General features: G+C 59.5%; 1 protein-coding gene across 1 annotated transcript; it reads left to right on the top strand.

Annotated features, from left to right (window-relative positions):
* Positions 1–192: 192 nt before the first annotated feature.
* On the top strand, positions 193–23027 carry CXXC1 (CXXC finger protein 1; the record flags this gene model as incomplete). The annotated part of the gene is made up of 11 exons (XM_082501451.1): positions 193–276; positions 1060–1204; positions 1372–1469; positions 3444–3544; positions 4815–4930; positions 5755–5910; positions 7874–7900; positions 8313–8588; positions 16432–16539; positions 18610–18794; positions 22820–23027. Coding segments are annotated over exons 2-11 (1278 nt in total), but the record flags the coding sequence as incomplete, so codon positions are not given.
* Positions 23028–25797: the final 2770 nt, after the last annotated feature.

Genomic DNA, 25797 nt, shown 5'->3' on the forward strand with positions numbered 1-25797 from the left:
AGATGCCGTGGCTTACCCCTGAGCACTTGGCTCCACCCCCCTAATCCTGACCCCACCCCCTGAGCACTTGGCTCCACCCCCTGGACGCCTGGCTCTGCCCCAAGAGCACTTAACTCCACCCCCTGCCTGCCTGACCCCGCCCCCCTCGAGCACTTAGCTCCACCACCCCCCCCCCTTCCCGAGCAGGCGATTGGTGGAGCAGGAGGAGGCGGGGGCGCGGCGCCGGCTGGAGGCGGAGCTTGGGCGGCGCCAGGTCTGCCTGGGGCGCAGGGAGAGGTGAGTGCCCCCGCCGGCCCCGCCCACTCTGGCCTCGGCCCCGCCCACTCCGGCCTAGGCCCCCGCCCACTCTGGCTTCGGCCCCGCCCCCGCAGGCTGCTGGAGGAGCTGGAGCGGCTGCAGCGCCCCCCGGAGGCCGCGACCCAGTGACCGCAGCGAGCGCCGCCCCCCGTGTCACCACGTCACCACGTGTCCCCCCGTGTCCCCCAATGTCCCCAAATGTGCCCCCATGTCCTCATGTCCCCCCCATGTGTCCCCATAGCCCCCGTGTCCCCAAATGCCCCCAATGTCCCCCCATGTCCCCATGTCCCCCCATGTCCCCCCATGTCCCCATGTCCCCCCATGTCCCCTCCATGTCCCCCCATGTCCCCCTATGTCTCCAATGTCCCCCCATGTCCCCAAATGTCCCCCCATGTCCTCCCCTGTCCCCCATGTCCCCTCAATGTCCCCAATGTCCCCCATGATGACCCCCATGTCCTCATAGTGTCCCCTGTGTCCCCAAATGTCCCCATGTCCCCCCCATGTCCCCAAATGTCCCCCATGTCCCCCCATGTCGCCCCTAGTCCCCCCGTCCCCCTATGTCCCTCCATGTCCCCCCGTGTCCCCCCATGTCCCCTCAATAAACGTCCCCAAATGTCACCACCGCTCACGTGTCTCAATGGGGTTCCCCCCTTTGGCAACACTTCCCCTCCCCAACATGGCCGCCCCCACCGGCCGCCGCCATTTTGCCGCGCTGCGCGCAGGCGCCGCCGCCATTTTTAAGTGGGCGGGGTCGCCAATTAGGACGGCGGGGGTGTGGCCACGCCCCCCTTCCCGTCACCTCCCGCGACCGGAAGCGGAAGCGCCGCTCGGCCTTTCCACTTCCGGCTGTGGCCGGGCCCGTCCGGGATCGTCCGTCGGAGACAGCGGCCGCCACAAAGGAGCGATGGTGAGGGGAGAGAGGGGGGTGGGGCGCCTCGGTACCTTTTTTGGGGGGGTTCTTAGGCACCGGGGACACCCCCCCCCCCCCGGACGCCTGTGGTGTTCACACCCCCTCCTTCGGTGGTCCTGACCCCCCCCCCCCCCCCCCCCCATTTTTCTCCATTTTCCCCTCAGGACAGCGAATTCTCGGACGCGGAGGCGGGCCCGGGGGGGGAGGAGAACGCTCCCGTCTACTGCGTGTGCCGAAAACCCGACATCAACTGCTTCATGATGTGAGTCCCGGTGGCCTGCGTCCGTCCCCCCCCCAACTGGTGGCCTGTGACCCTTTCCTGGTGGCCCACGTCCCCTCCAGGGCACTTGGGTTCTTCCCCGCTCCCCTGTCTCCCCCCAAACCCCTCAGCCCCCCTCCCCGCTCCCCTGCGTCCCCCCCAAACCCCTCAGCCCCCCTCCCTGTCCCCCCCAAACCCCTCAGCCCCCCTCCCCGCTCCCCTGTCTCCCCCCAAACCCCTCAGCCCCCCTCCCCGCTCCCCTGCGTCCCCCCAAAACCCCTCAGTCCCCCTCCCCGCTCCCCTGTCCCCCCCCAAACCCCTCAGCCCCCCTCCCCGCTCCCCTGCGTCCCCCCCAAACCCCTCAGCCCCCCTCCCTGTCCCCCCCAAACCCCTCAGCCCCCCTCCCCGCTCCCCTGCGTCCCCCCCAAACCCCTCAGCCCCCCGCCCCGCTCCCCTGCGTCCCCCCCAAACCCCTCAGCCCCCCCGCCCCGCTCCCCTGTCCCCCCCCAAACCCCTCAGCCCCCCTCCCTGTCCCCCCCCCAAACCCCTCAGCCCCCCTCCCCGCTCCCCTGCGTCCCCCCCAAACCCCTCAGCCCCCCTCCCCGCTCCCCTGCGTCCCCCCCAAACCCCTCAGCCCCCCGCCCCGCTCCCCTGCGTCCCCCCCAAACCCCTCAGCCCCCCGCCCCGCTCGCCTGTCCCCCCCCCAAACCCCTCAGCCCCCCTCCCTGTCCCCCCCCCAAACCCCTCAGCCCCCCTCCCCGCTCCCCTGTGTCCCCCCAAACCCCTCAGCCCCCCTCCCTGCTCCCCTGCGTCCCCCCCAAACCCCTCAGCCCCCCTCCCCGCTCGCCTGTCCCACCCCAAACCCCTCAGCCCCCCTCCCCGCTCCCCTGTCCCCCCCAAACCCCTCAGCCCCCCTCCCCGCTCCCCTGCGTCCCCCCAAACCCCTCAGCCCCCCTCCCCGCTCGCCTGTCCCACCCCAAACCCCTCAGCCCCCCTCCCTGTCCCCCCCCCAAACCCCTCAGCCCCCCTCCCCGCTCCCCTGCGTCCCCCCCAAACCCCTCAGCCCCCCGCCCCGCTCCCCTGCGTCCCCCCCAAACCCCTCAGCCCCCCGCCCCGCTCGCCTGTCCCCCCCCAAACCCCTCAGCCCCCCTCCCTGTCCCCCCCCCCAAACCCCTCAGCCCCCCTCCCCGCTCCCCTGTGTCCCCCCAAACCCCTCAGCCCCCCTCCCTGCTCCCCTGCGTCCCCCCCAAACCCCTCAGCCCCCCTCCCCGCTCGCCTGTCCCACCCCAAACCCCTCAGCCCCCCTCCCGCTCCCCTGTCCCCCCCAAACCCCTCAGCCCCCCTCCCCGCTCCCCTGCGTCCCCCCCAAACCCCTCAGCCCCCCTCCCCGCTCGCCTGTCCCACCCCAAACCCCTCAGCCCCCCTCCCTGTCCCCCCCAAACCCCCCAGCCCCCCTCCCCGCTCCCCTGCGTTCCCCCCCAAACCCCTCAGCCCCCCTCCCCGCCCCCCCCAAACTCCTCAGCTCCCCTCCCCGTCCCCCCCAAACCCCTCAGCCCCCCTCCCCGTCCCCCCCAAACCCCTCAGCCCCCCTCCCCGTCCCCCCCCAACCCCTCAGCCCCCCTCACTGCTCTCCTGTCCCCCCCCCAACCCCTCAGCCCCCTCCCCGTCCCCCCCCAACCCCTCAGCCCCCCTCCCTGTCCCCCCCAACCCCTCAGCCCCCCTCCCCTGTCCCCCCCAAACCCCTCAGCCCCCCTCCCTGCTCTCCTGTCCCCCCCCAACCCCTCAGCCCCCCTCCCTGTCCCCCCCAAACCCCTCAGCCCCCCTCCCTGCTCTCCTGTCCCCCCCCAACCCCTCAGCCCCCCTCCCTGTCCCCCCCAAACCCCTCAGCCCCCCTCCCCGCTTGCCCGGGGACCCCTTAGGGTGGGGGATGAGGGTGTCCCCCCCCCCCCCGGGTTGAGGCCGTCCCCTCTCCCGCAGCGGCTGCGACAATTGCAACGAGTGGTTTCACGGCGACTGCATCAACATCACGGAGAAGATGGCCAAAGCCATTCGGGAATGGTACTGCCTCCAGTGCCGCGGTGAGCCCCCCCACCCCCCCCCCCCTTTTTTTTTTAGGAGCGGTTCCTGGGTGTCTGGGTCCCTTTTTTGGGGGGGGTCGCGGATGCCTGGGCCCCCCCTGGGTGGGGTTGTGGGGCTCTGGGTTGAGTTTGAGAGGGAGAAATGGGTGCCTGGGTGGCTTCTATGGGTGCTCCGGGCACCTGAGTCCCCTTTTTGGGGGGTCCTCGGACTCCTGGATCCCTTTTTTGGGTGGTCTGGGACCCCTGAGTCCCCTTTTTGGGGGGTCCCCGGACTCCTGGATCCCTTTTTTGGGTGGTCTGGGAGGCCTGAGTCCCCTTTTTGGGTGGTCTGGGACCCCTGAGTTCTATTTTTGGGGGGTACCCGGATTCCTGGATCCATTTTTTGGGTGCTCTGGGACCCCCGAGTCCCCTTTTTGGGTAGTCCCAAACCCCCGAGTCCCCTTTTTGGGGGGTCCCTGGACTCCTGGATCCCCTTTTAGGTAGTCCCAAACCCCTTAGTCCCCATTTTTTGGGGGGTCCCCGGACTCATGGATCCCCTTTTTGGGGGTCCCTGGACTCCATGATCCCTTTTTGGGGAGTCCCGGACTCCTGGATCCCCTTTTTGGGGGGTCCCCGGACCCCCGAGTCCCCTTTTTGGGGGGTCCTGGTCCCATTTTTGGGGGGTCCCCGGACTCCTGGATCCCCTTTTAGGTAGTCCCAAACCCCTTAGTCCCCATTTTTTGGGGGGTCCCCGGACTCATGGATCCCCTTTTTGGGGGTCCCTGGATTCCATGATCCCTTTTTGGGGAGTCCCGGACTCCTGGATCCCCTTTTTGGGGGGTCCCCGGACCCCCGAGTCCCCTTTTTGGGGGGTCCTGGTCCCCTTTTTGGGGGGTCCCTGGACTCCTGGATCCCCTTTTAGATAGTCCCAAACCCCTTAGTCCCCATTTTTTGGGGGTCCCCAGACTCCTGGATCCCCTTTTTGGGGGGTCCCCGGACTCCTGGATCCCCTTTTTGGGGTGTCCCCGGACTCCTGGGTCCCCTTTTTGGGGGTCTCCGGACTCCATGATCCCCTTTTTGGGGGGTCTGGGACCCCCGAGTCCCCTTTTTGGGGAGTCTCCGGACCCCCGAGTCCCCTTTTTGGGGAGTCTCCGCACTCCTGGATCCCCTTTTTGAGTGTTCCCGGACCCCGGAGTCCCCTTTTTTGGGGGGGTCCCCAGACCCAGATCCCCCTCCCGGACTTTTGGGGGTCCCCCTGACTCCTTTTTTTTTTTTTTCCCCTTTTTCCCAGAGAAAGATCCCACTTTGGAGATCCGTTACCGGCACAAGAAATGGCGGGAAAAGGAACGGGAACACGAAAGCGTCAAAGCTCAGGAATTGGCGCTGGAACAAGGCCGGGCCGCCAAGGTGAGGACACGTGGGGCCCCCCAAACCCCCGTACCCCCCCCTCCCGCTCTCCCGGGGTCCCCCAAAACCCCTTAACCCCCCCTCCCGCTCTCCCGGGGTCCCCCAAAACCCCTTAACCCCCCCTCCCGCTCTCCCGGGGTCCCCCAAAACCCCTTAACCCCCCCTCCCGCTCTCCCGGGGTCCCCCAAAACCCCTTAACCCCCCCCATGGATGCCTGGGACCCTCCCGGAACCCCCATAACAGGTGCTGGGACCCCCTAGACCCCCCCCCAGTTGGTGCTGGTGCCCCCCCCAGTTGCCTGGGTCCCACCAGACCCCCCCCGATAATGGGTGCTGGGCCCCCCCAGACCCCCCTGGGACCTCCCATAATGGGTGCTGGGACCCCCCCAAACCCCCCCACACGCCCCCCAGTGGGTGCTGGGACCCCCCAGACCCCCCATAATGGGTGCTGGGCTCCCCCAAACCCCTCCAGACCCCCCACAGTGGGTGCTGGGACCCCCCAAACTCCCCCAGACCCCCCATAATTGGTGCTGGGACCCCCCCTAATGGGTGCTGGGCTCCCCCAGACCCCCCCCAGACCCCCCATAATGGGTGCTGGGACCTCCTTGGACCCCCCACAGTGGGTGCTGAGACCCCCCCAAGACCCCCACAGTGGGTGCTGGGAGCCCCCAAACCCCCCCAGACCCCCCTAATGGGTGCTGGGACCCCCCAGACCCCCCCTAATGGGTGCTGGGTCCCCCAAACCCCCCCCCAGACCCCCCATAATGGGTGCTGAGACCCCCCAGACCCCCCCTAATGGGTGCTGGGTCCCCCCTCTGGGCGCAGATCAAGCGGTCGGCACGCATGTGCGGGGAGTGCGAGGCGTGTCGGCGCCCCGAGGACTGCGGGCAGTGCGACTTCTGCCGCGACATGAAGAAATTCGGGGGCCCCAACAAGATCCGCCAGAAGTGCCGCCTGCGGCAGTGCCAGCTGCGCGCCCGCGTGAGTCTCGGCGTGTGCTTGGCGTGGCCTTAGCGTGTGCTTGGCGTGGCCTTAACGTGGGCTTGGCGTGGCCTTAGCGTGGGCTTGGCGTGGCCTTAGTTTGGTGTTCGCATCACCTTAGCGTGTACTCGGTGCGGCCTTAACACGTGGTTGGTATGGCATCGGTTTGGTGTTGGTGTGGCCTTAGCGTGTGCTTGGCATGACCATAGCGTGTGCTTGGTTTAGTCTTAGCGTGCCCTTAGCGTGTGTTTGGTATGGCCTTAGTTTGGTGTTCGCATCACCTTAGCGTGTACTCGGTGCGGCCTTAACACGTGGTTGGTATGGCCTTGGTTTGGTGTTGGTGTGGCCTTAGCGTGTGCTTGGCATGACCGTAGCGTGTGCTTGGTTTGGTCTAAGTGTGACCTTAGCGTGTGCTTGGTGTGGTCTTAGTTTGGTGTTAGTATGACCATAGCATGTACTCGGTGCAGCCTTAACACGTGGTTGGTATGGCATTGGTTTGGAGTTAGTGTTTCCTTAGTGTGTGCTTGGCATGACCTTAGCGTGTGCTTGGTTTGGTCTTAGCGTGCCCTTAGCGTGTGCTTGGTATGGCCTTAGTTTGGTGTTCGCATGACCTTAGCGTGTACTCGGTGCGGCCTTAACACGTGGTTGGTATGGCCTGGGTTTGGTGTTGGTGTGGCCTTAGCGTGTGCTTGGCATGACTGTAGCATGTGCTTGGTTTGGTCTTAGTGTGGCCTTAGCGTGTGCTTGGCGTGGCCTTAGTTTGGTGTTAGTATGACCATAGCATGTACTCGGTGCGGCCTTAACACGTGGTTGGTATGGCATGGGTTTGGTGTTGGTGTGGCCTTAGCGTGTGCTTGGCGTGACCGTAGCGTGTGCTTGGTTTAGTCTTAGTGTGACCTTAGCGTGTGCTTGGTATGGCCTTAGTTTGGTGTTCGCATGACCTTAGCGTGTACTCGGTGCGGCCTTAACACGTGGTTGGTATGGCCTTGGTTTGGTGTTGGTGTGGCCTTAGCGTGTGCTTGGCGTGACCGTAGCGTGTGCTTGGCATGGCCTTAGTTTGGTGTTAGTATGACCATAGCATGTACTCGGTGCAGCCTTAACATGTGGTTGGTATGGCATCGGTTTGGTGTTGGTGTGGCCTTAGCGTGTGCTTGGCGTGACCGTAGCGTGTGCTTGGTTTAGTCTTAGTGTGACCTTAGCGTGTGCTTGGTGTGGTCTTAGTTTGGTGTTAGCATGACCTTAGCGTGTACTCAGTGCGGCCTTAACACGTGGTTGGAATGGCCTTGGTTTGGTGTTGGTGTGGCCTTGGCGTGTGCTTGGCATGACCTTAGCGTGTGCTTGGCGTGGCCTTAGTTTGGTGTTTGCATGACCTTAGCGTGTACTCGGTGCGGCCTTAACACGTGGTTGGTATGGCCTGGGTTTGGTGTTGGTGTGGCCTTAGCGTGTGCTTGGCATGACCATAGCATGTGCTTGGTTTGGTCTTAGCGTGGCCTTAGCGTGTGCTTGGTGTGGTCTTAGTTTGGTGTTCGCATCGCCTTAGCGTGTACTTGGCGTGACTTTGGCATCACCTTACCATGTGCTTGGCGTGGTCACCCCATCTCGTGTCCCCAACGTGTCCCTGTGTCACCCCATTCCGTGTCCCCAACATGTCCCGTGTCCCCGTGTCCCCCCTCCCGTGTCCCCCCTCCCGTGTCCCCAGTGTGTCCTGTGTCCCTGTGTCACCCCATCCCATGTCCCCAGCGTGTTCTGTGTCCCCAGCATGTCCCGTGTCTCCCCGTCCCATGTCCCCAATGTGTCCCGTGTCCCCAGCGTGTCCCGTGTCCCTGTGTCCCCCGTCCTGTGTCCCCAGCGTGTCCCCAACACCTCCTGTGTCCCCGTCCCGTGTCCCCAACGCCTCCCGTGTCCCCGTGTCCCCCGTCCCGTGTCCCCAACGTGTCCCTGACGTGTCCTTCTCCCCCTGCAGGAGTCCTACAAGTACTTCCCCACCTCGGTGAGTCGCCCCCGCGCCCGCGTCCCTTCCGGGGGGGGGGGGGGGTGTCCCCCCGGGTGACAACGGGGGGGACCCCAACCCCTGTGTGTCCCCCAGGGGACATTGGGGGGGGGGTTGGGGTCCCCCCGGGTGGCATTGGGGGGGGGTTGTGGGCCACCCAACCCCTGTGTCCCCCCCGGGTGACATTGGGGGGGATTTGGGGTCCTCCGGGTGACAATGGGGGGGGTTTCCCCCCCAGGTGACAATGGGGGGGGTTGGGGTCCCCCTGGGTGACATTGGGGGGGGGGTTGTGGGTCCCCTGACCCCTATGTCCCCCCCGGGTGACAATGGGGGGGGAGTTTGGGGTCCTCCAGGTGACATTGGGGGGGTTTGCCCCCCCCAGGTGACAATGGGGGGGTTTGGGGTCCCACAGGTGACAATGGGGGGGTTGAGGTCCCCCCGGGTGACAGTGGGGGGGTTGGGGTCCCCCCGGGTGACACCGGGGGGGGTTCTTTTGGGTGCTGACCCCCCCCCCTACCCACCCCACCCCCCCAAGCTGGCGCGGGGGCGCGAGGGGGAACTGGAGCTGCTGAAGGAGCAGTTGGGGGGCGGGGGGGGCCCCCCCGAGAGCCTCTCGGACGAGGAGCTGCCCCTCGACCCCCGCCTCTACCAGGAGCTCTGCGCCGGCGCCTTCGACGAACACGCTCTGGTGAGTAAAGCCCGAAAGATGCCCCAAATTTCCCCCCCCCCCCCCCCAAAAAAAAAAAGGTTAAAAATTCACCACCGTTAACCCTAAATCCCTCCGGTTTGGGCCCCCCCCCCCCCCCTCCTCCCACCTCCTCCGGAGGCTCTAAGGTCGTCTAAACCAGCGCTTGAATGCTCCAAATCCCCCCAAATCCCCCCAAAATGCGCCTCAGGGGCTCCAAATCCCCCAAAATCCCCCCAAAATGCGCCTCAGGGGCTTCAAATCCCCCCAAATCACCCCAAAATGCACTCCAGGGGCTTCAAATCCCCCCAAATCACCCCAAAATCGCACTAGAGGGGCTTCAAATCCCCCCAAAATCACCCCAAAATGCGCCTCAGGGGCTCCAAATCCCCCCAAAATCGCACTAGAGGGGCTTCAAAACCCCCCAAAATCACCCCAAAATGCATCTCAGGGGCTCCAAATCCCCCCAAAATCGCACTAGAGGGGCTTCAAATCCCCCCAAATCCCCCCAAAATCGCACTAGAGGGGCTTCAAATCCCCCCAAATCACCCCAAAATGCGCCTCAGGGGCTTCAAATCCCCCCAAAATCGCACTAGAGGGGCTTCAAATCCCCCCAAATCCCCCCAAAATGCACTCCAGGGGCTCCAAATCCCCCCAAATCACCCCAAAATCGCACTAGAGGGGCTTCAAATCCCCCCAAATCCCCCCAAAATGCACTCCAGGGGCTCCAAATCCCCCCCAAATCACCCCAAAATGCACCTCAGGGGCTCCAAATCCCCCCAAAATCGCACTAGAGGGGCTTCAAATCCCCCCAAATCCCCCCAAAATGCACTCCAGGGGCTCCAAATCCCCCCCAAATCACCCCAAAATGCGCCTCAGGGGCTCCAAATCCCCCCAAAATCACACTAGAGGGGCTTCAAATCCCCCCAAAATCCCCCCAAAATGTGCCTCAGGGGCTCCAAATCCCCCCGAAATCGCACTCCAGGGGCTCCAAATCCCCCCAAAATCACCCCAAAATGCGCCTCAGGGGCTCCAAATCCCCCCAAAATCGCACTAGAGGGGCTTCAAAACCCCCCAAATCCCCCCAAAATGCGCCTCAGGGGCTCCAAATCCCCCCAAAATCGCACTAGAGGGGCTTCAAATCCCCCCCCAAATCACCCCAAAATGCGCCTCAGGGGCTTCAAATCCCCCCAAAATTGCACTAGAGGGGCTTCAAATCCCTCCAAATCCCCCCAAAATGCACTCCAGGGGCTCCAAATCCCCCCCAAATCACCCCAAAATGCACCTCAGGGGCTCCAAATCCCCCCAAAATCGCACTAGAGGGGCTTCAAATCCCCCCAAATCCCCCCAAAATGCACTCCAGGGGCTCCAAATCCCCCCCAAATCACCCCAAAATGCGCCTCAGGGGCTCCAAATCCCCCCAAAATCACACTAGAGGGGCTTCAAATCCCCCCAAAATCACCCCAAAATCGCACTAGAGGGGCTTCAAATCCCCCCAAAATCACCCCAAAATGCGCCTCAGGGGCTCCAAATCCCCCCAAAATCCCCCCAAAATCGCACTAGAGGGGCTCCAAATCCCCCCCAAATCACCCCAAAATGCACTCCAGGGGCTCCAATTCCTCCAAAATCACCCCAAAATGCACCTCAGGGGCTCCAAATGTCCCCAAAATCGCACTAGAGGGGCTTCAAAACCCCCCAAAATCACCCCAAAATCGCACTAGAGGGGCTCCACATCCCCCCAAAATGGCACTAGAGGGGCTCCACATCCCCCCAAAATCCCCCCAAAATCGCACTAGAGGGGCTCCAAATCCCCCCCAAATCACCCCAAAATGCGCCTCAGGGGCTCCAAATCCCCCCAAAATCACACTAGAGGGGCTTCAAATCCCCCCAAAATCACCCCAAAATCGCACTAGAGGGGCTTCAAATCCCCCCAAAATCACCCCAAAATCGCACTAGAGGGGCTCGAAATCCCCCCCAAATCACCCCAAAATGCGCCTCAGGGGCTCCAAATCCCCCCGAAATCACACTCCAGGGGCTCCAAATCCCCCCCAAATCCCCCCAAAATCGCACTAGAGGGGCTCGAAATCCCCCCAAAATCACCCCAAAATGCGCCTCGGGGGCTCCAAATCCCCCCGAAATCACACTCCAGGGGCTCCAAATCCCCCCAAAATCCCCCCAAAATCGCACTAGAGGACCTTCAAATCCCCCCAAAATCACCCCAAAATGCGCCTCAGGGGCTCCAAATCCCCCCAAAATCGCACTAGAGGTGCTTCAAATCCCCCCAAAATCATCCCAAAATCACACTAGAGGGGCTTCAAATCCCCCCAAAATCCCCCCAAAATCGCACTAGAGGGGCTTCAAATCCCCCCAAAATCCCCCCAAAATCGCACTAGAGGGGCTTCAAATCCCCCCCAAATCACCCCAAAATGCGCCTCAGGGGCTCCAAATCCCCCCAAAATCGCACTAGAGGTGCTTCAAATCCCCCCAAAATCATCCCAAAATCACACTAGAGGGGCTTCAAATCCCCCCAAAATCCCCCCAAAATCGCACTAGAGGGGCTTCAAATCCCCCCAAAATCCCCCCAAAATGCACTCCAGGGGCTTCAAATCCCCCCAAATCACCCCAAAATCGCACTAGAGGGGCTCCAAATCACCCCAAAATCACCCCAAAATGTGCCTCAGGGGCTCCAAATCCCCCCAAATACCCCCAAAATGCGCCTCAGGGGCTTCAAATCCCCCCAAAATCGCACTAGAGGGGCTTCAAATCCCCCCAAATCCCCCCAAAATGCACTCCAGGGGCTCCAAATCCCCCCAAATCACCCCAAAATCGCACTAGAGGGGCTTCAAATCCCCCCAAATCCCCCCAAAATGCACTCCAGGGGCTCCAAATCCCCCCCAAATCACCCCAAAATGCACCTCAGGGGCTCCAAATCCCCCCAAAATCGCACTAGAGGGGCTTCAAATCCCCCCAAATCCCCCCAAAATGCACTCCAGGGGCTCCAAATCCCCCCCAAATCACCCCAAAATGCGCCTCAGGGGCTCCAAATCCCCCCAAAATCACACTAGAGGGGCTTCAAATCCCCCCAAAATCCCCCCAAAATGTGCCTCAGGGGCTCCAAATCCCCCCGAAATCGCACTCCAGGGGCTCCAAATCCCCCCAAAATCACCCCAAAATGCGCCTCAGGGGCTCCAAATCCCCCCAAAATCGCACTAGAGGGGCTTCAAATCCCCCCCCAAATCACCCCAAAATGCGCCTCAGGGGCTTCAAATCCCCCCAAAATTGCACTAGAGGGGCTTCAAATCCCTCCAAATCCCCCCAAAATGCACTCCAGGGGCTCCAAATCCCCCCCAAATCACCCCAAAATGCACCTCAGGGGCTCCAAATCCCCCCAAAATCGCACTAGAGGACCTTCAAATCCCCCCAAAATCACCCCAAAATGCGCCTCAGGGGCTCCAAATCCCCCCAAAATCGCACTAGAGGTGCTTCAAATCCCCCCAAAATCATCCCAAAATCACACTAGAGGGGCTTCAAATCCCCCCAAAATCCCCCCAAAATCGCACTAGAGGGGCTTCAAATCCCCCCAAAATCCCCCCAAAATCGCACTAGAGGGGCTTCAAATCCCCCCCAAATCACCCCAAAATGCGCCTCAGGGGCTCCAAATCCCCCCAAAATCGCACTAGAGGTGCTTCAAATCCCCCCAAAATCATCCCAAAATCACACTAGAGGGGCTTCAAATCCCCCCAAAATCCCCCCAAAATCGCACTAGAGGGGCTTCAAATCCCCCCAAAATCCCCCCAAAATGCACTCCAGGGGCTTCAAATCCCCCCAAATCACCCCAAAATCGCACTAGAGGGGCTCCAAATCACCCCAAAATCACCCCAAAATGTGCCTCAGGGGCTCCAAATCCCCCCAAATACCCCCAAAATGCGCCTCAGGGGCTCCAAATCCCCCCGAAATCGCACTCCAGGGGCTCCAAATCCCCCCAAAATCACCCCAAAATGCACCTCAGGGGCTCCAAATCCCCCCGAAATCGCACTAGAGGACCTTCAAATCCCCCCAAAATCCCCCCAAAATGCGCCTCAGGGGCTCCAAATCCCCCCAAAATCCCCCCAAAATGTGCCTCAGTGGCTCCAAATCCCCCCAAAATCCCCCCAAAATGCGCCTCAGGGGCTCCAAATCCCCCCAAAATCGCACTAGAGGGGCTCCAAATCCCCCCAAAATCACCCCAAAATCGCACTAGAGGGGCTTCAAAACCCCCCAAAATCACCCCAAAATGCATCTCAGGGGCTCCAAATCCCCCCAAAATCGCACTAGAGGGGCTTCAAATCCCCCCAAAATCACCCCAAAATCGCACTAGAGGGGCTTCAAATCCCCCCAAAATCCCCCCAAAATGCACTCCAGGGGCTCCAATTCCTCCAAAATCCCCCCAAAATGCACCTCAGGGGCTCCAAATCCCCCCAAAATAGCACTAGAGGGGCTTCAAATCCCCCCAAAATCCCCCCAAAATCGCACTAGAGGGGCTTCAAATCCCCCCAAAATCACCCCAAAATCACACTAGAGGGGCTTCAAAACCCCCAAATCACCCCAAAATGCGCCTCAGGGGCTCCAAATCCCCCCAAAATGCACTTCAGGGCCTCCAAATCCCCTCAAAAGCCCCCCAAAATGTCCCTCAGGGGCTCCGGATCCCCCCGAAATACCCCAAATTTGCCCGGGGGACCCCAAATCCCCCCAGATTGGCCCCAAATCGCCCCCAGAGGCTCTGAGATTGTCCAAAATTGCACTTAAATGCCCCAAAATTCGGCGCCGGAGATGCTAAATTCTCCCGGAATGGCCTCCAAAATGCCCCAAATTTCTCCAAAATGCCCCAAATTTCTCCAAAATGCCCCAAATTTCTCTAAAATGCCCCAAATTCCCCCAAATGACCCCAATTTGGCTTCAAGGACCTGAAATTTCCCCCAAATGGCTCAAATTTGGCTTTAAGGATTTCACATTTCTCCAAAATGCCCCAAATTCAGCCTTAAGGACCCCAAAATTTCTCCAAATTTTATTCTAATGCCCCAAATTTTAGGGATCCCAGATTTCTCCAAAATGCCCCAAATTCAGCTTTAAGGACGCCCAAATTTCCCCAAATTACCCCAAATTTGGCTTTCAAGGACCCCAAATTTCCCCTAAATGCCCCAAATTTCTCCGAAATGTCTCAAATTCAGCTTAAAGGACCCCCAAATTTCCCCCAAATGCCCCAAATTTGGCTTTAGGGACCACAAATTTCTTTAAAATGCCCCAAATTTGGCTTTTAGGGACCCCAAATTTCTCCAGAATGCCCCAAATTCAGCTTTAGGGACCCCCAATTTCCTCAAAATGCCCCAAATTTGGCTTTTAAGGACCCCAAATTCAGCTTTAAGGACCCCCAAATTTCTCCCAAATGCCCCAAATTCAGCTTTAAGGACCCCCAAATTTCCCCTGAATGCCCCAAATTTGGCTTTAGGGACCTCAAATTTCTTTAAAATGCCCCAAATTTGGCTTTTAGGGACCCCAAATTTCTCCAAAATGCCCCAAATTCAGCTTTAGGGACCCCCAATTTCCTCAAAATGCCCCAAATTTGGCTTTTAAGGACCCCAAATTCAGCTTTAAGGACCCCCAAATTTCTCCAAAATGCCCCAAATTCAGCTTTAAGGACCCCCAAATTTCCCCCAAATGCCCCAAATTCAGCTTTAAGGACCCCCAAATTTCCCCCAAATGCCCCAAATTTGGCTTTAGGGACCCCAAATTTCCCCTAAATGCCCCAAATTCAGCTTTAAGGACCCCCAAATTTCCCCTGAATGCCCCAAATTTCACTTTAGGGACCTCAAATTTCTTTAAAATGCCCCAAATTTGGCTTTTAGGGACCCCAAATTTCTCCAAAATGCCCCAAATTCAGCTTTAGGGACCCCAAATTTCTCCAAAATGCCCCAAATTCAGCTTTAGGGACCCCCAATTTCCTCAAAATGCCCCAAATTTGGCTTTTAAGGACCCCAAATTCAGCCTTAAGGACGCCAAAATTTTTTCAAATTTTACCCAAATGCCTCAAATTTTAGGGATCCCAAATTTCTTCTAAATGCCCCAAATTTGGCTTCAGGGACCTCAAATTTCTTGAAAATGCCCCAAATTCAGCTTTAAGGACCCCCAAATTTCTCCAAAATGCCCCAAATTCAGCTTTAAGGACCCCCAAATTTCCCCCAAATGCCCCAAATTCAGCTTTAAGGACCCCCAAATTTCCCCAAAATGCCCCAAATTTGGCTTTTAGGGATCCCAAATTTTCCCTAAATCCCCCAAATTTGGCTTTAAGGACCTGAAATATCCCCCAAATACCCCAAATTTAGCTTTAGGGACCTCAAATTTCCCCCAAATGCCCTAAATTCAGCCTTAAGGACCCCAAAACTTATCCAAATTTTGCCCAAATGCCCCAAATTTGGGCTTATTCACCCCAAAATTCTCCAAAATGCCCCAAATTCGGCCTTAAGGACCCCAAATTTCCCCCAGATTCCCCAGATTTGGCTTTAGGGACCTCCAATTTCCCCCAAATGCCCCAAATTCGGCTTTAGGGACCTCAAATTTCTCCAAAATGCCCCAAATTTCCCCCAAATGCCCCAAATTCGGCTTTAGGGACCTCTGATTTCCCCCAAATGCCCCAAATTTGGCTTTTAGGGGCACCAAATTTCTGCGAAATGCTCCAAATTTGCCTTTAGGGACCCCAAATGGCCCAAATTTTCCCCCAAATGCCCCAAATTTGGCTTTAAGGACCCGAAATTTCCCCCCAAATGCCCCAAATTCAGCCTTAAGGACCCCAAAATTTCTCCAAATTTTACCCGAATGCCCCAAATTTGGCTTTGGGGACCCCACATTCCCCCCCAAACGCTGCTGAGGTGTGTTTTTAGCGTGTTGGGGCATGTTTTTAGCATGTTCGGGCGCACCACGGCACGTTTTAAGCATGTTCCCGTGCTCTAAGCGTGTTTAGGCGTGTAGAGGCGTGTTCTAAGCGTGTTTAGGCATGTCCTAAGTATGTTTAGGCATGTAGAGGCGTGTTCTAAGCATGTTTAGGTGCGTAGAGCCGTTTAAAGCGTGTTTAGGCACGTAGCAGCACGCTTTAAGCATGTTTAGGCGTGTAGAGGAGTGTTTTAAGCATGTTTAGGCGCATAGAGGCGTGCTCTAAGCGTGTTTAAGCATAGAGGCATGTTCTTAGCGTGTTTAGGCGTGCAGAAGCGTGTTCTAAGCGTGTTTAGGCACATGGGGCGTTTTTAATTGTATTTAGGCACGTAGAGGCGTGCTCTAAGCGTGTTTAGGCACGTAGAGGCGTGCTCTAAGCATGTTTAGGCACACAGAGGCGTGCTCTAAGCGTGTTTAGGCACACAGAGGCGTGCTCTAAGCGTGTTTAGGCACACAGAGGCGTGTTCTAAGCGTGTTTAGGCACACAGAGGCGTGCTCTTAGCGTGTTTAGGCGCGTAGAGGCGTGCTCTAAGCGTGTTTAGGCACGTAGAGGCGTGTTTTAAGCGTGTTTAGGTATGTAGAGGCGTGTTTCGGAGCACCGAGGCATGTTTTAAGCCCGTTTAGGCATGTCAAGGCGTGCTTTAAGCATGTAGAGGTGTGCCTTAGGCACACGGGAACACGCTGTAAGCGTGTTTTTGTACGCCGAGGCATGTTCTTATGTCCCCGGCTGCCCTTTAGCGGCGCCAGCACACGTGTTGAGCGGGGAGAGGCGTCTTTCGATTCCGGCGTCGGGGCGTGTCTTGGCGGGTCGGGGCGTGTCGTGGCGTGTCCGTGGGGCGCTGAGGCGTGTTCTTGGCGTGTTCTTGGCGTGTCGCCGGCGCAGCCGTGGCTCAGCGACCCCGAGGACGCCCCTTTCCTCGACCCCGTCCTGCGCAAACGCGCCGTGAAGGTCAAACACGTCAAGCGGCGGGAGAAGAAGTCGGACAAAAAGGTGCCGGGGGCCATACTGGGAGTTACTGGGAGGGCTGCTGGGAGCTGCTGGCGGGCACTGGGAGGCTCTGGGGGTTACTGGGAGCCGCCGGGAGGGCTACTGGGAGCTCCTGGTGGGGTTGTGGTGGTTACTGGGATGCCCTGGGGGTTACTGGGGGTCACCGGGAGCTACTGGGGGTTACTGGGAGTCACTGGGAGGGCTCCTGGTGGGGTGCTGGTGGGCACTGGGAGTCACTGGGAGGGCTACTGGTGGGGTGCTGGTGGGCACTGGGAGTCACTGGGAGGGCTACTGGGAGCTCCTGGTGGGGTCGTGGGGGTTACTGGGATGCCCTGGGGGTTACTGGGGGTCACCGGGAGCTACTGGGTGTTACTGGGAGTCACTGGGAGGGCTACTGGTGGGGTGCTGGTGGGCACTGGGAGTCACTGGGAGGGCTACTGGTGGGGTGCTGGTGGGCACTGGGAGTCACTGGGAGGGCTACTGGGAGCTCCTGGTGGGGTCGTGGGGGTTACTGGGATGCCCTGGGGGTTACTGGGGGTCACCGGGAGCTTCTGGGGGTTACTGGGAGTCACTGGGAGGGCTACTGGTGGGGTGCTGGTGGGCACTGGGAGTCACTGGGAGGGCTACTGGGAGCTTCTGGTGGATTTGTGGTGGGCACTGGGAGCGACTGGGAGTCACAGGGAGGGCTGCTGGGAGGTTGTGGTGGGTACTGGGAGCTACTGAGAGTCACTGGGAGGGCTACTGGGAGCTTCTGGTGGATTTGTGGTGGGCACTGGGAGCGAATGGGAGTCACAGGGAGGGCTGCTGGGAGATTGTGGTGGGCACTGGGAGCTACTGGGAGTCACTGGGAGGGCTACTGGGAGCTACTGGTGGGGTCGTGGGGGTTACTGGGATGCCCTGGGGGTTACTGGGGGTCACCGGGAGCTACTGGGTGTTACTGGGAGTCACTGGGAGGGCTACTGGGAGCTCTGGGAATTTCTGGTGATCCCTGGGAACCTTACTGGTCTAAACTGGGGGTTACTGGGAGGTAGTGGGGGTTACTGGGAGCTTGTGAGGGTTAGTGGGAATTGCTGGGAGTCTTCGAGGCTTACTGGGAGGGTCTGAGGGTTACTGGGAGGTACTGGGAGGGCTGCTGGGAGCTGTGGGAATTTCTGGTGATCCCTGGGAGCCTTACTGGTCTAAACTGGGGGTTACTGGGAGGTAGTGGGGGTTACTGGGAGCTCGTGAGGGTTAGTGGGAATTGGTGGGAGTCCTTGAGTCTTACTGGGAGGGCCTGAGGGTTACTGGGAGGTACTGGGAGGGCTGCTGGGAGCTGTGGGAATTTCTGGTGATCCCTGGGAGCCTTACTGGTCTAAACTGGGGGTTACTGGGAGGTAGTGGGGGTTACTGGGAGCTCGTGAGGGTTAGTGGGAATTGGTGGGAGTCCTTGAGTCTTACTGGGAGGGCCTGAGGGTTACTGGGAGGTACTGGGAGGGCTGCTGTGAGCTGTGGGAATTTCTGGTGATCCCTGGCAGCCTTACTGGTCTAAACTGGGGGTTACTGGGAGGTAGTGGGGGTTACTGGGAGCTCGTGAGGGTTAGTGGGAATTGGTGGGAGTCCTTGAGTCTTACTGGGAGGGCCTGAGGGTTACTGGGAGGTACTGGGAGGGCTGCTGTGAGCTGTGGGAATTTCTGGTGATCCCTGGCAGCCTTACTGGTCTAAACTGGGGGTTACTGGGAGGTAGTGGGGGTTACTGGGAGCTTGTGAGGGTTAGTGGGAATTGGTGGGAGTCCTTGAATCTTACTGGGAGGGTCTGAGGGTTACTGGGAGGTACTGGGAGGGCTGCTGGGAGCTGTGGGAATTTCTGGTGATCCCTGGGAGCCTTACTGGTCTAAACTGGGGGTTACTGGGAGGTAGTGGGGGTTACTGGGAGCTCGTGAGGGCTATTGGAAATCGCTGGGAGTCCTTGAGTCTTACTGGGAGTCTTTGAGGCTTACTGGGAGGGCCGCTGGGAGCTGCGGGCAGCCCCTGGGCTCTCGGCTGGTCTTCCCCGGCGGCCTTACTGGTGCTTACTGGTTCTTACTGGGGGGCCAGAAGGAGGAGCGGTACAAGCGGCACCGGCAGAAGCCGCGGCACCGGGAGCGCAGCCGTCACCCGGAGCGTCCGGACCCCCGCGATCCCGCCGGATCGGGCCAGTGCCTGGGCCCCGGCTGCACCCGCCCCGCCCGGCCCCCCTCCAAGTACTGCAGCGAGGCCTGCGGCGTCAAACTGGCCGCCAAGTGAGTAGAAACCAGTACGGACCAGTATAGACCAGTACGGACCAGTATGGAGTGCTATAGAGAGCTATAGAGGGCGATGGACCCCTATGATGCCCCGGTCGTCCCAGTGCTGGAGGGAGGGGGGTGGTGTTGAGCTGGCTGCCGGGTGAGTAGACACCAGTACAGACCAGTATAGACCAGTACAGACCAGTATAGACCAGTACGGACCAGTATAGACCAGTACGGACCAGTATGGACTGCTATAGAGCGCTCTAGAGGGCGATAGATCCCTATGATGCCCCGGTCATCCCAGTGCTGGAGGGAGGGTGGTGGTGTCGAGCTGGCTGCCGGGTGAGTAGACCCCAGTATAGACCAGTATAGACCAGTACAGACCAGTATAAAGCACTGCGGACCAGTATAGAGGGCGATGGACCCCTATGATGCCCCGGTCATCCCAGTGCTGGAGGGAGGGTGGTGGTGTCGAGCTGGCTGCCGGGTGAGTAGACCCCAGTATGGACCAGTAGAAACCAGTATCAACCAGTAGAGACCAGTACAGGCCAGTAGAAACCAGTATAGACTGATACAGAGTAGGATGGAGTGCAATAGACCCATACGATGCTTCGTTCCTCCAAGTACTGCAGCGAGGCCTGCGGCGTCAAACTGGCCGCCAAGTGAGTAGAAACCAGTACGGACCAGTATAGACCAGTACGGACCAGTATGGAGTGCTATAGAGAGCTATAGAGGGCGATAGGCCCCTATGATGCCCCGGTCGTCCCAGTGCTGGAGGGAGGGGGGTGGTGCCGAGTTGGCTGCCGGGTGAGTAGACCCCAGTATAGACCAGTATAGACCAGTACGGACCAGTATAGACCAGTACGGACCAGTATAGACCAGTACGGACCAGTATGGAGTGCTATAGAGAGCTATAGAGGGCGATGGACCCCTATGATGCCCCGGTCATCCCAGTGCTGGAGGGAGGGGGGTGGTGCCGAGCTGGCTGCCGGGTGAGTAGACCCCAGTATGAACCAGTACAGACCAGTATAAACCAGTACAGACCAGTATAGACCAGTACAGACCAGTATAATCCAGTGCAGACCAGTATAGCGTGCGATAGGCCCCTATGATGCCCCGGTCGTCCCAGTGCTGGAGGGAGGGGGGTGGTGTCGAGCTGGCTGCCGGGTGAGTAGACCCCAGTATAGACCAGTATAGACCAGTACAGACCAGTATAGACCAGTACAGACCAGTATAAAGCACTGCAGACCAGTATAGAGGGCGATGGACCCCTATGATGCCCCGGTCATCCCAGTGCTGGAGGGAGGGGGGTGGTGCCGAGCTGGCTGCCGGGTGAGTAGACCCCAGTAGAAACCAGTATAGACCAGTATAGACCAGTACAGACCAGTACGGACCAGTATGGAGTGCTATAGAGCGCTATAGAGTGTGATAGATCCCTATGATGCCCCGGTCATCCCAGTGCTGGAGGGAGGGGGGTGGTGCCGAGCTGGCTGCCGGGTGAGTAGACCCCAGTAGGAACCAGTATAGACCAGTACGGACCAGTATAGACCAGTACGGACCAGTATGGAGTGCTATAGAGGGCAATAGATCCCTATGATGCCCCGGTCATCCCAGTGCTGGAGGGAGGGTGGTGGTGTCGAGCTGGCTGCCGGGTGAGTAGACCCCAGTAGGAACCAGTACAGACCAGTACAGACCAGTATAGACCAGTACAGACCAGTATAAAGCAGTGCAGACCAGTATAGAGTGCGATAGGCCCCTATGATGCCCCGGTCATCCCAGTGCTGGAGGGAGGGTGGTGGTGTCGAGCTGGCTGCCGGGTGAGTAGACCCCAGTATAGACCAGTATAGACCAGTACAGACCAGTATAGACCAGTATGGACCAGGATAAACCAGTACGGACCAGTTTAGAGTGCGATAGACCCCTATGATGCCCCGGTCATCCCAGTGCTGGAGGGAGGGAGGTGATGTCAAGCTGGCTGCCGGGTGAGTAGACCCCAGTATGGACCAGTATGAACCAGTACGGACCAGTACAGACCAGTACAGACCACTATAGCCCTCCCAGTACATACCACAAACCCATCCGCCGCCCGAGCGGATCCCCCAGCACACCCCGGCCCGCCTGGGATCCCCCCGGGCTGTCCCCAGTGCCCTCCCAGTGCATCCCAGTAGATCCCAGTAAGATCCCAGTACATCCCACAATCGATCCCAGTTGGGGGGGGCAACACCCCCCTCCCCCCTCCCCCGCGATCCCAGTTGGACCTTCCGGGTCCCAGTGACACCCCCTCCCAGTGGATCCCTCCCAGTGGATCCCTCCCAGTGGATCCCAGTGCTGAACTGGTGGAGGACCCTCTCGGAGAGCCCCAGTGACCCCCCCCCCCCCCACGTCCCCATTGGCCATTCCCAGTCCCGCCCCAGTGGATCCCAGTGGATCCCCCAGTGGATCCCGGCGGTCTCCGGGCGGTGGGGGACCTCCTCCCAGTTCCCCCCAGTGACATCTCTGCGGCCGCATCTCCCGGATCCATCCGGGACCGATCCCGGAGCGGATCCCAGAGCGGATCCCGGAGCGGATCCCGGGAATCCCCACCTCCCGGAGCACCACAGACCCCCCCAGAACCCCCCAATTAACCCCCCCCCCCCCCCCCGCAGCCGCATCTCCCGGATCCATCCGGGACCGATCCTGGAGTGGATCCCAGAGCGGATCCCAGAGCGGATCCCGGGAATCCCGAGCTCCTGAGACAACACAGCCCCCCTCTCCCCCTCCCCGCAGCCGCATCTCCCGGATCCATCCAGGACCGATCCCAGAGCGGATCCCAGAGCGGATCCCGGGAATCCTGAGCTCCCAGAGCACCGCAGACCCCCCCAAACCACCCCAATTACCCCCTCCCCACAGCCACATCTCCCGGATCCATCCAGGACCAATCCCAGAGTGGATCCCAGAGTGGATCCCGGGAATCCCCACCTCCCGGAGCACCGCAGACCCCCCCCAGAACCCCCCAATTAACCCCCCCACCCCCCTCCCCGCAGCCGCATCTCCCGGATCCCTCTGGGACTGATCCCAGAGCGGATCCCAGAGCGGATCCCGGGAATCCTGAGCTCCTGGGACAACACAGCCCCCCCCTCCCCCTCCCCGCAGCCGCATCTCCTGTATCCATCCGGGACTGATCCCAGAGCGGATCCCAGAGCAGATCCCGGGAATCCCGAGCTCCTGGGACAACACAGCCCCCCCCCAACCGCCCCAATTAACCCCCCCCACCCCCCTCCCTGCAGCTGGATTGATAAGAATCTTCCGGAGCGGATCCCAGAGTGGATCCCAGAGTGGATCCCGGGAATCCCCACCTCCCGGAGCACCCCAGACCCCCCCAAAACCACCTCAATTACCCCCCTCCCCCGCAGCCACATCTCCCGGATCCATCCAGGACCGATCCCAGAGTGGATCCCAGAGCAGATCCCGGGAATCCCGAGCTCCTGGGCCAACACAGCCCCCCCCTCCCTCCCCGCAGCCGCATCTCCCGGATCCATCCGGGACCGATCCCAGAGTGGATCCCAGAGTGGATCCTGGGAATCCCCACCTCCTGGAGCACCGCAGACCCCCAAAAACCCCCCAATTCCCCCTCCCCGCAGCCACATCTCCCGGATCCATCCAGGACCGATCCCAGAGCGGATCCCAGAGCAGATCCCAGAGTGGATCCCGGGAATCCCCACCTCCCGGAGCACCGTAGACCCCCCCAAAACCCCCCAATTAACCCCCTCCCCCCTCCCCGCAGCCGCATCTCCCAGATCCATCCGGGACCAATCCCAGAGTGGATCCCAGAGCGGATCCCAGAGCGGATCCCGGGAATCCCGAGCTCCTGGGACAATACAGCCCCCCCCCAGCTGTATCTCCCGGATCCACCCAGGACCGATCCCAGCGCGGATCCCAGAGCGGATCCCGGGAATCCCGAGCTCCTTGGCCAACACCCCCCACCCCAATTAACCCCCCCCTCTCTCTCCCCCCCCCCCCCCCCCCCGTATCCTTTTCCTCGGCTTCTTTCCCGGCAGCCGGATCTACGAGATCCTGCCCCAGCGGATCCAGCAGTGGCAGCAGAGCCCCTGCGTGGCGGAGGAGCACGGGAAGCGGCTGCTGGAGCGCATCCGGCGGGAGCAGCACCAGGCCCGCCTGCGGCTGCAGGAGATGGAGCGCCGCTTCCACGAGCTGGAGGGGCTCATCGCCCGCGCCAAGGGCCACCCCCCCCGCGAGGACGAGGAGGTGGGGCCTCCCCCCCCCCCCCCAAAAAAAATCTACCCCCCCCTTAATACCCCCCCAACCCCAAAAGCGCTTAATACTGCCCCAAAACCCCCTTAATAAGCCCCCAAAAGCCACTTAATAGCCCCCAAAACCCACTTAATAGCCCCCAAACCCCAAAAGCTCTTAATACTGCCCCAACCCCCCCTTAATACCCCCCATAACCCCCCCCAACCCCAAAAGCTCTTAATACTGCCCCAAAACCCCCTTAATAACCCCCCAAACCCCCTTAATAACCCCCCAAACCCCCTTAATACCCCCCCAAAACCCCCTTAATAGCCCCCAAACCCCCCTTAATACCCCCCAACCCCAAAAGCTCTTAATAAGGACCCAAAACCCCCTTAATACACCCCATAGCCCCCCCAAACCCCAAAAGCTCTTAATAACAACCCAAATCCCCCTTAATACCCCCCAAACCCCAAAAGCTCTTAATACTGCCCCAAAACCCCCTTAATACCCCCCCAAACCCCCCTTAATACCCCCATAACCCCCCAAACCCCAAAAGCTCTTAATAACGCCCCCAAACCCCCTTAATAACCCCCAAACCCCCTTAATACACCCCTTAATACCCCCCCAAACCCCAAAAGCTCTTAATACCCCCCCAAACCCCCCTTAATACCCCCCCATAGCCCCCCCAAACCCCAAAAGCTCTTAATACCGCCCCCAAACCCCCTTAATACCCCCCCAACCCCCCTTAATACACCCCATAACACCCCCAAACCCCAAAAGCTCTTAATACCGCCCCAACCCCCCCTTAATACCCCCCCAAAACCCCCTTAATAGCCCCAAAACCCCCCACACCCCCCAAACCCCAAAAGCTCTTAATACCCCCCCAAACCCCCTTAATACCCCCCCAAACCCCCTTAATACACCCCATAACCCCCCCAAACCCCAAAAGCTCTTAATAACCCCCCAACCCCCCCTTATACACCCCCAAACCCCCCTTAATACCCCCCAGTAAACCCCATAACACGCCCAAACCCCAAAAGCTCTTAATAACGCCCCCAAACCCCCTTAATAACCCCCCAAACCCCCCTTAATACCCCCCAAACCCCCTTAATACCCCCAACCCCAAAAGCTCTTAATAACGACCCAAAACCCCCTTAATACCACCCCAAACCCCCTTAATACACCCCATAACCCCCCCCAACCCCAAACCCCCTTAATAACCCCCCAAACCCCCTTAATACCCCCTTAATAACCCCCCAAACCCCCTTAATAACCCCCCGAACCCCCTTAATACCCCCCCAAAAACCCCCTTAATAACCCCCCAAACCCCCTTAATACCCCCCAACCCCAAAAGCTCTTAATAACGACCCAAAACCCCCTTAATAACCCCCCAAACCCCCCTTAATACCCCCCACAACCCCAAAAGCTCTTAATAACGACCCAAAACCCCCTTAATAACCCCCCAAACCCCCCTTAATACCCCCCCAACCCCAAAAGCTCTTAATAACGACCCAAAACCCCCTTAATAACCCCCCAACCCCCCTTAATACCCCCCCAACCCCAAAAGCTCTTAATACCGCCCCCAAACCCCCTAAATACCCCCCCAACCCCCCCTTAATACACCCCATAACCCCCCCAAACCCCAAAAGCTCTTAATAACACCCCAAACCCCCCTTAATACCCCTTAATAAGCCCCAAAACCCCACACCCTCCCCAAACCCTAAAAGCTCTTAATAACGACCCAAAACCCCTTAATAACCCCCCAAACCCCCCTTAATACCCCCCCAACCCCAAAAGCTCTTAATACTGCCCCAAAACCCCCTTAATAACCCCCCAAAAGCCACTTAATAGCCCCCAAACCCCATAACCCCCCCAAACCCCAAAAGCTCTTAATACCGCCCCAACCCCCCCTTAATACCCCCCATAGCCCCCCCAAACCCTCAAAAGCTCTTAATACCGCCCCCAAACCCCCCTTAATACCCCCATAGCCCCCCCAAACCCCAAAAGCTCTTAATACCGCCCCAACCCCCCTTAATACCCCCCCAACCCCCCTTAATACACCCCATAACCCCCCCAAACCCCAAAAGCTCTTAATACCGCCCCCAAACCCCCCTTAATACCCCCATAGCCCCCCCAAACCCCAAAAGCTCTTAATACCGCCCCAACCCCCCTTAATACCCCCCCAACCCCCCTTAATACACCCCATAACCCCCCCAAACCCCAAAAGCTCTTAATACCGCCCCAAACCCCCTTAATACCCCCCATAGCCCCCCCAAAACCCCCCAAAAGCTCTTAATAACGACCCAAATCCCCCTTAATACCCCCCCAACCCCAAAAGCTCTTAATACTGCCCCAAAACCCCCTTAATAAGCCCCCAAAAGCCACTTAATAGCCCCCAAACCCCATAACCCCCCCAAACCCCAAAAGCTCTTAATACCCCCCAAACCCCCTTAATATCCCCCCAAACCCCCTTAATACCCCCCCAAACCCCCTTAATACACCCCATAACCCCCCCAAACCCCAAAAGCTCTTAATAACCCCCCCAACACTCCCCTAAATACCCCCCCAAAACCCCACAACCCCCCCAAACCCCAAAAGCTCTTAATAACGACCCAAACCCCCCTTAATACCCCCCCAAACCCCCCTTAATACCCCCCCAACCCCAAACCCCCCTTAATACCCCCATAACCCCCCAAACCCCAAAAGCTCTTAATACCGCCCCAAAACCCCTTAATAACCCCCAAACCCCCCTTAATACCCCCCAACCCCAAAAGCTCTTAATACC

The sequence above is a fragment of the Vanellus vanellus genome (assembly GCF_965231255.1).
Source record: "Vanellus vanellus genome assembly, contig: HAP1_SCAFFOLD_1588, whole genome shotgun sequence".
In the NCBI taxonomy this organism is placed as follows: domain Eukaryota; kingdom Metazoa; phylum Chordata; class Aves; order Charadriiformes; family Charadriidae; genus Vanellus; species Vanellus vanellus.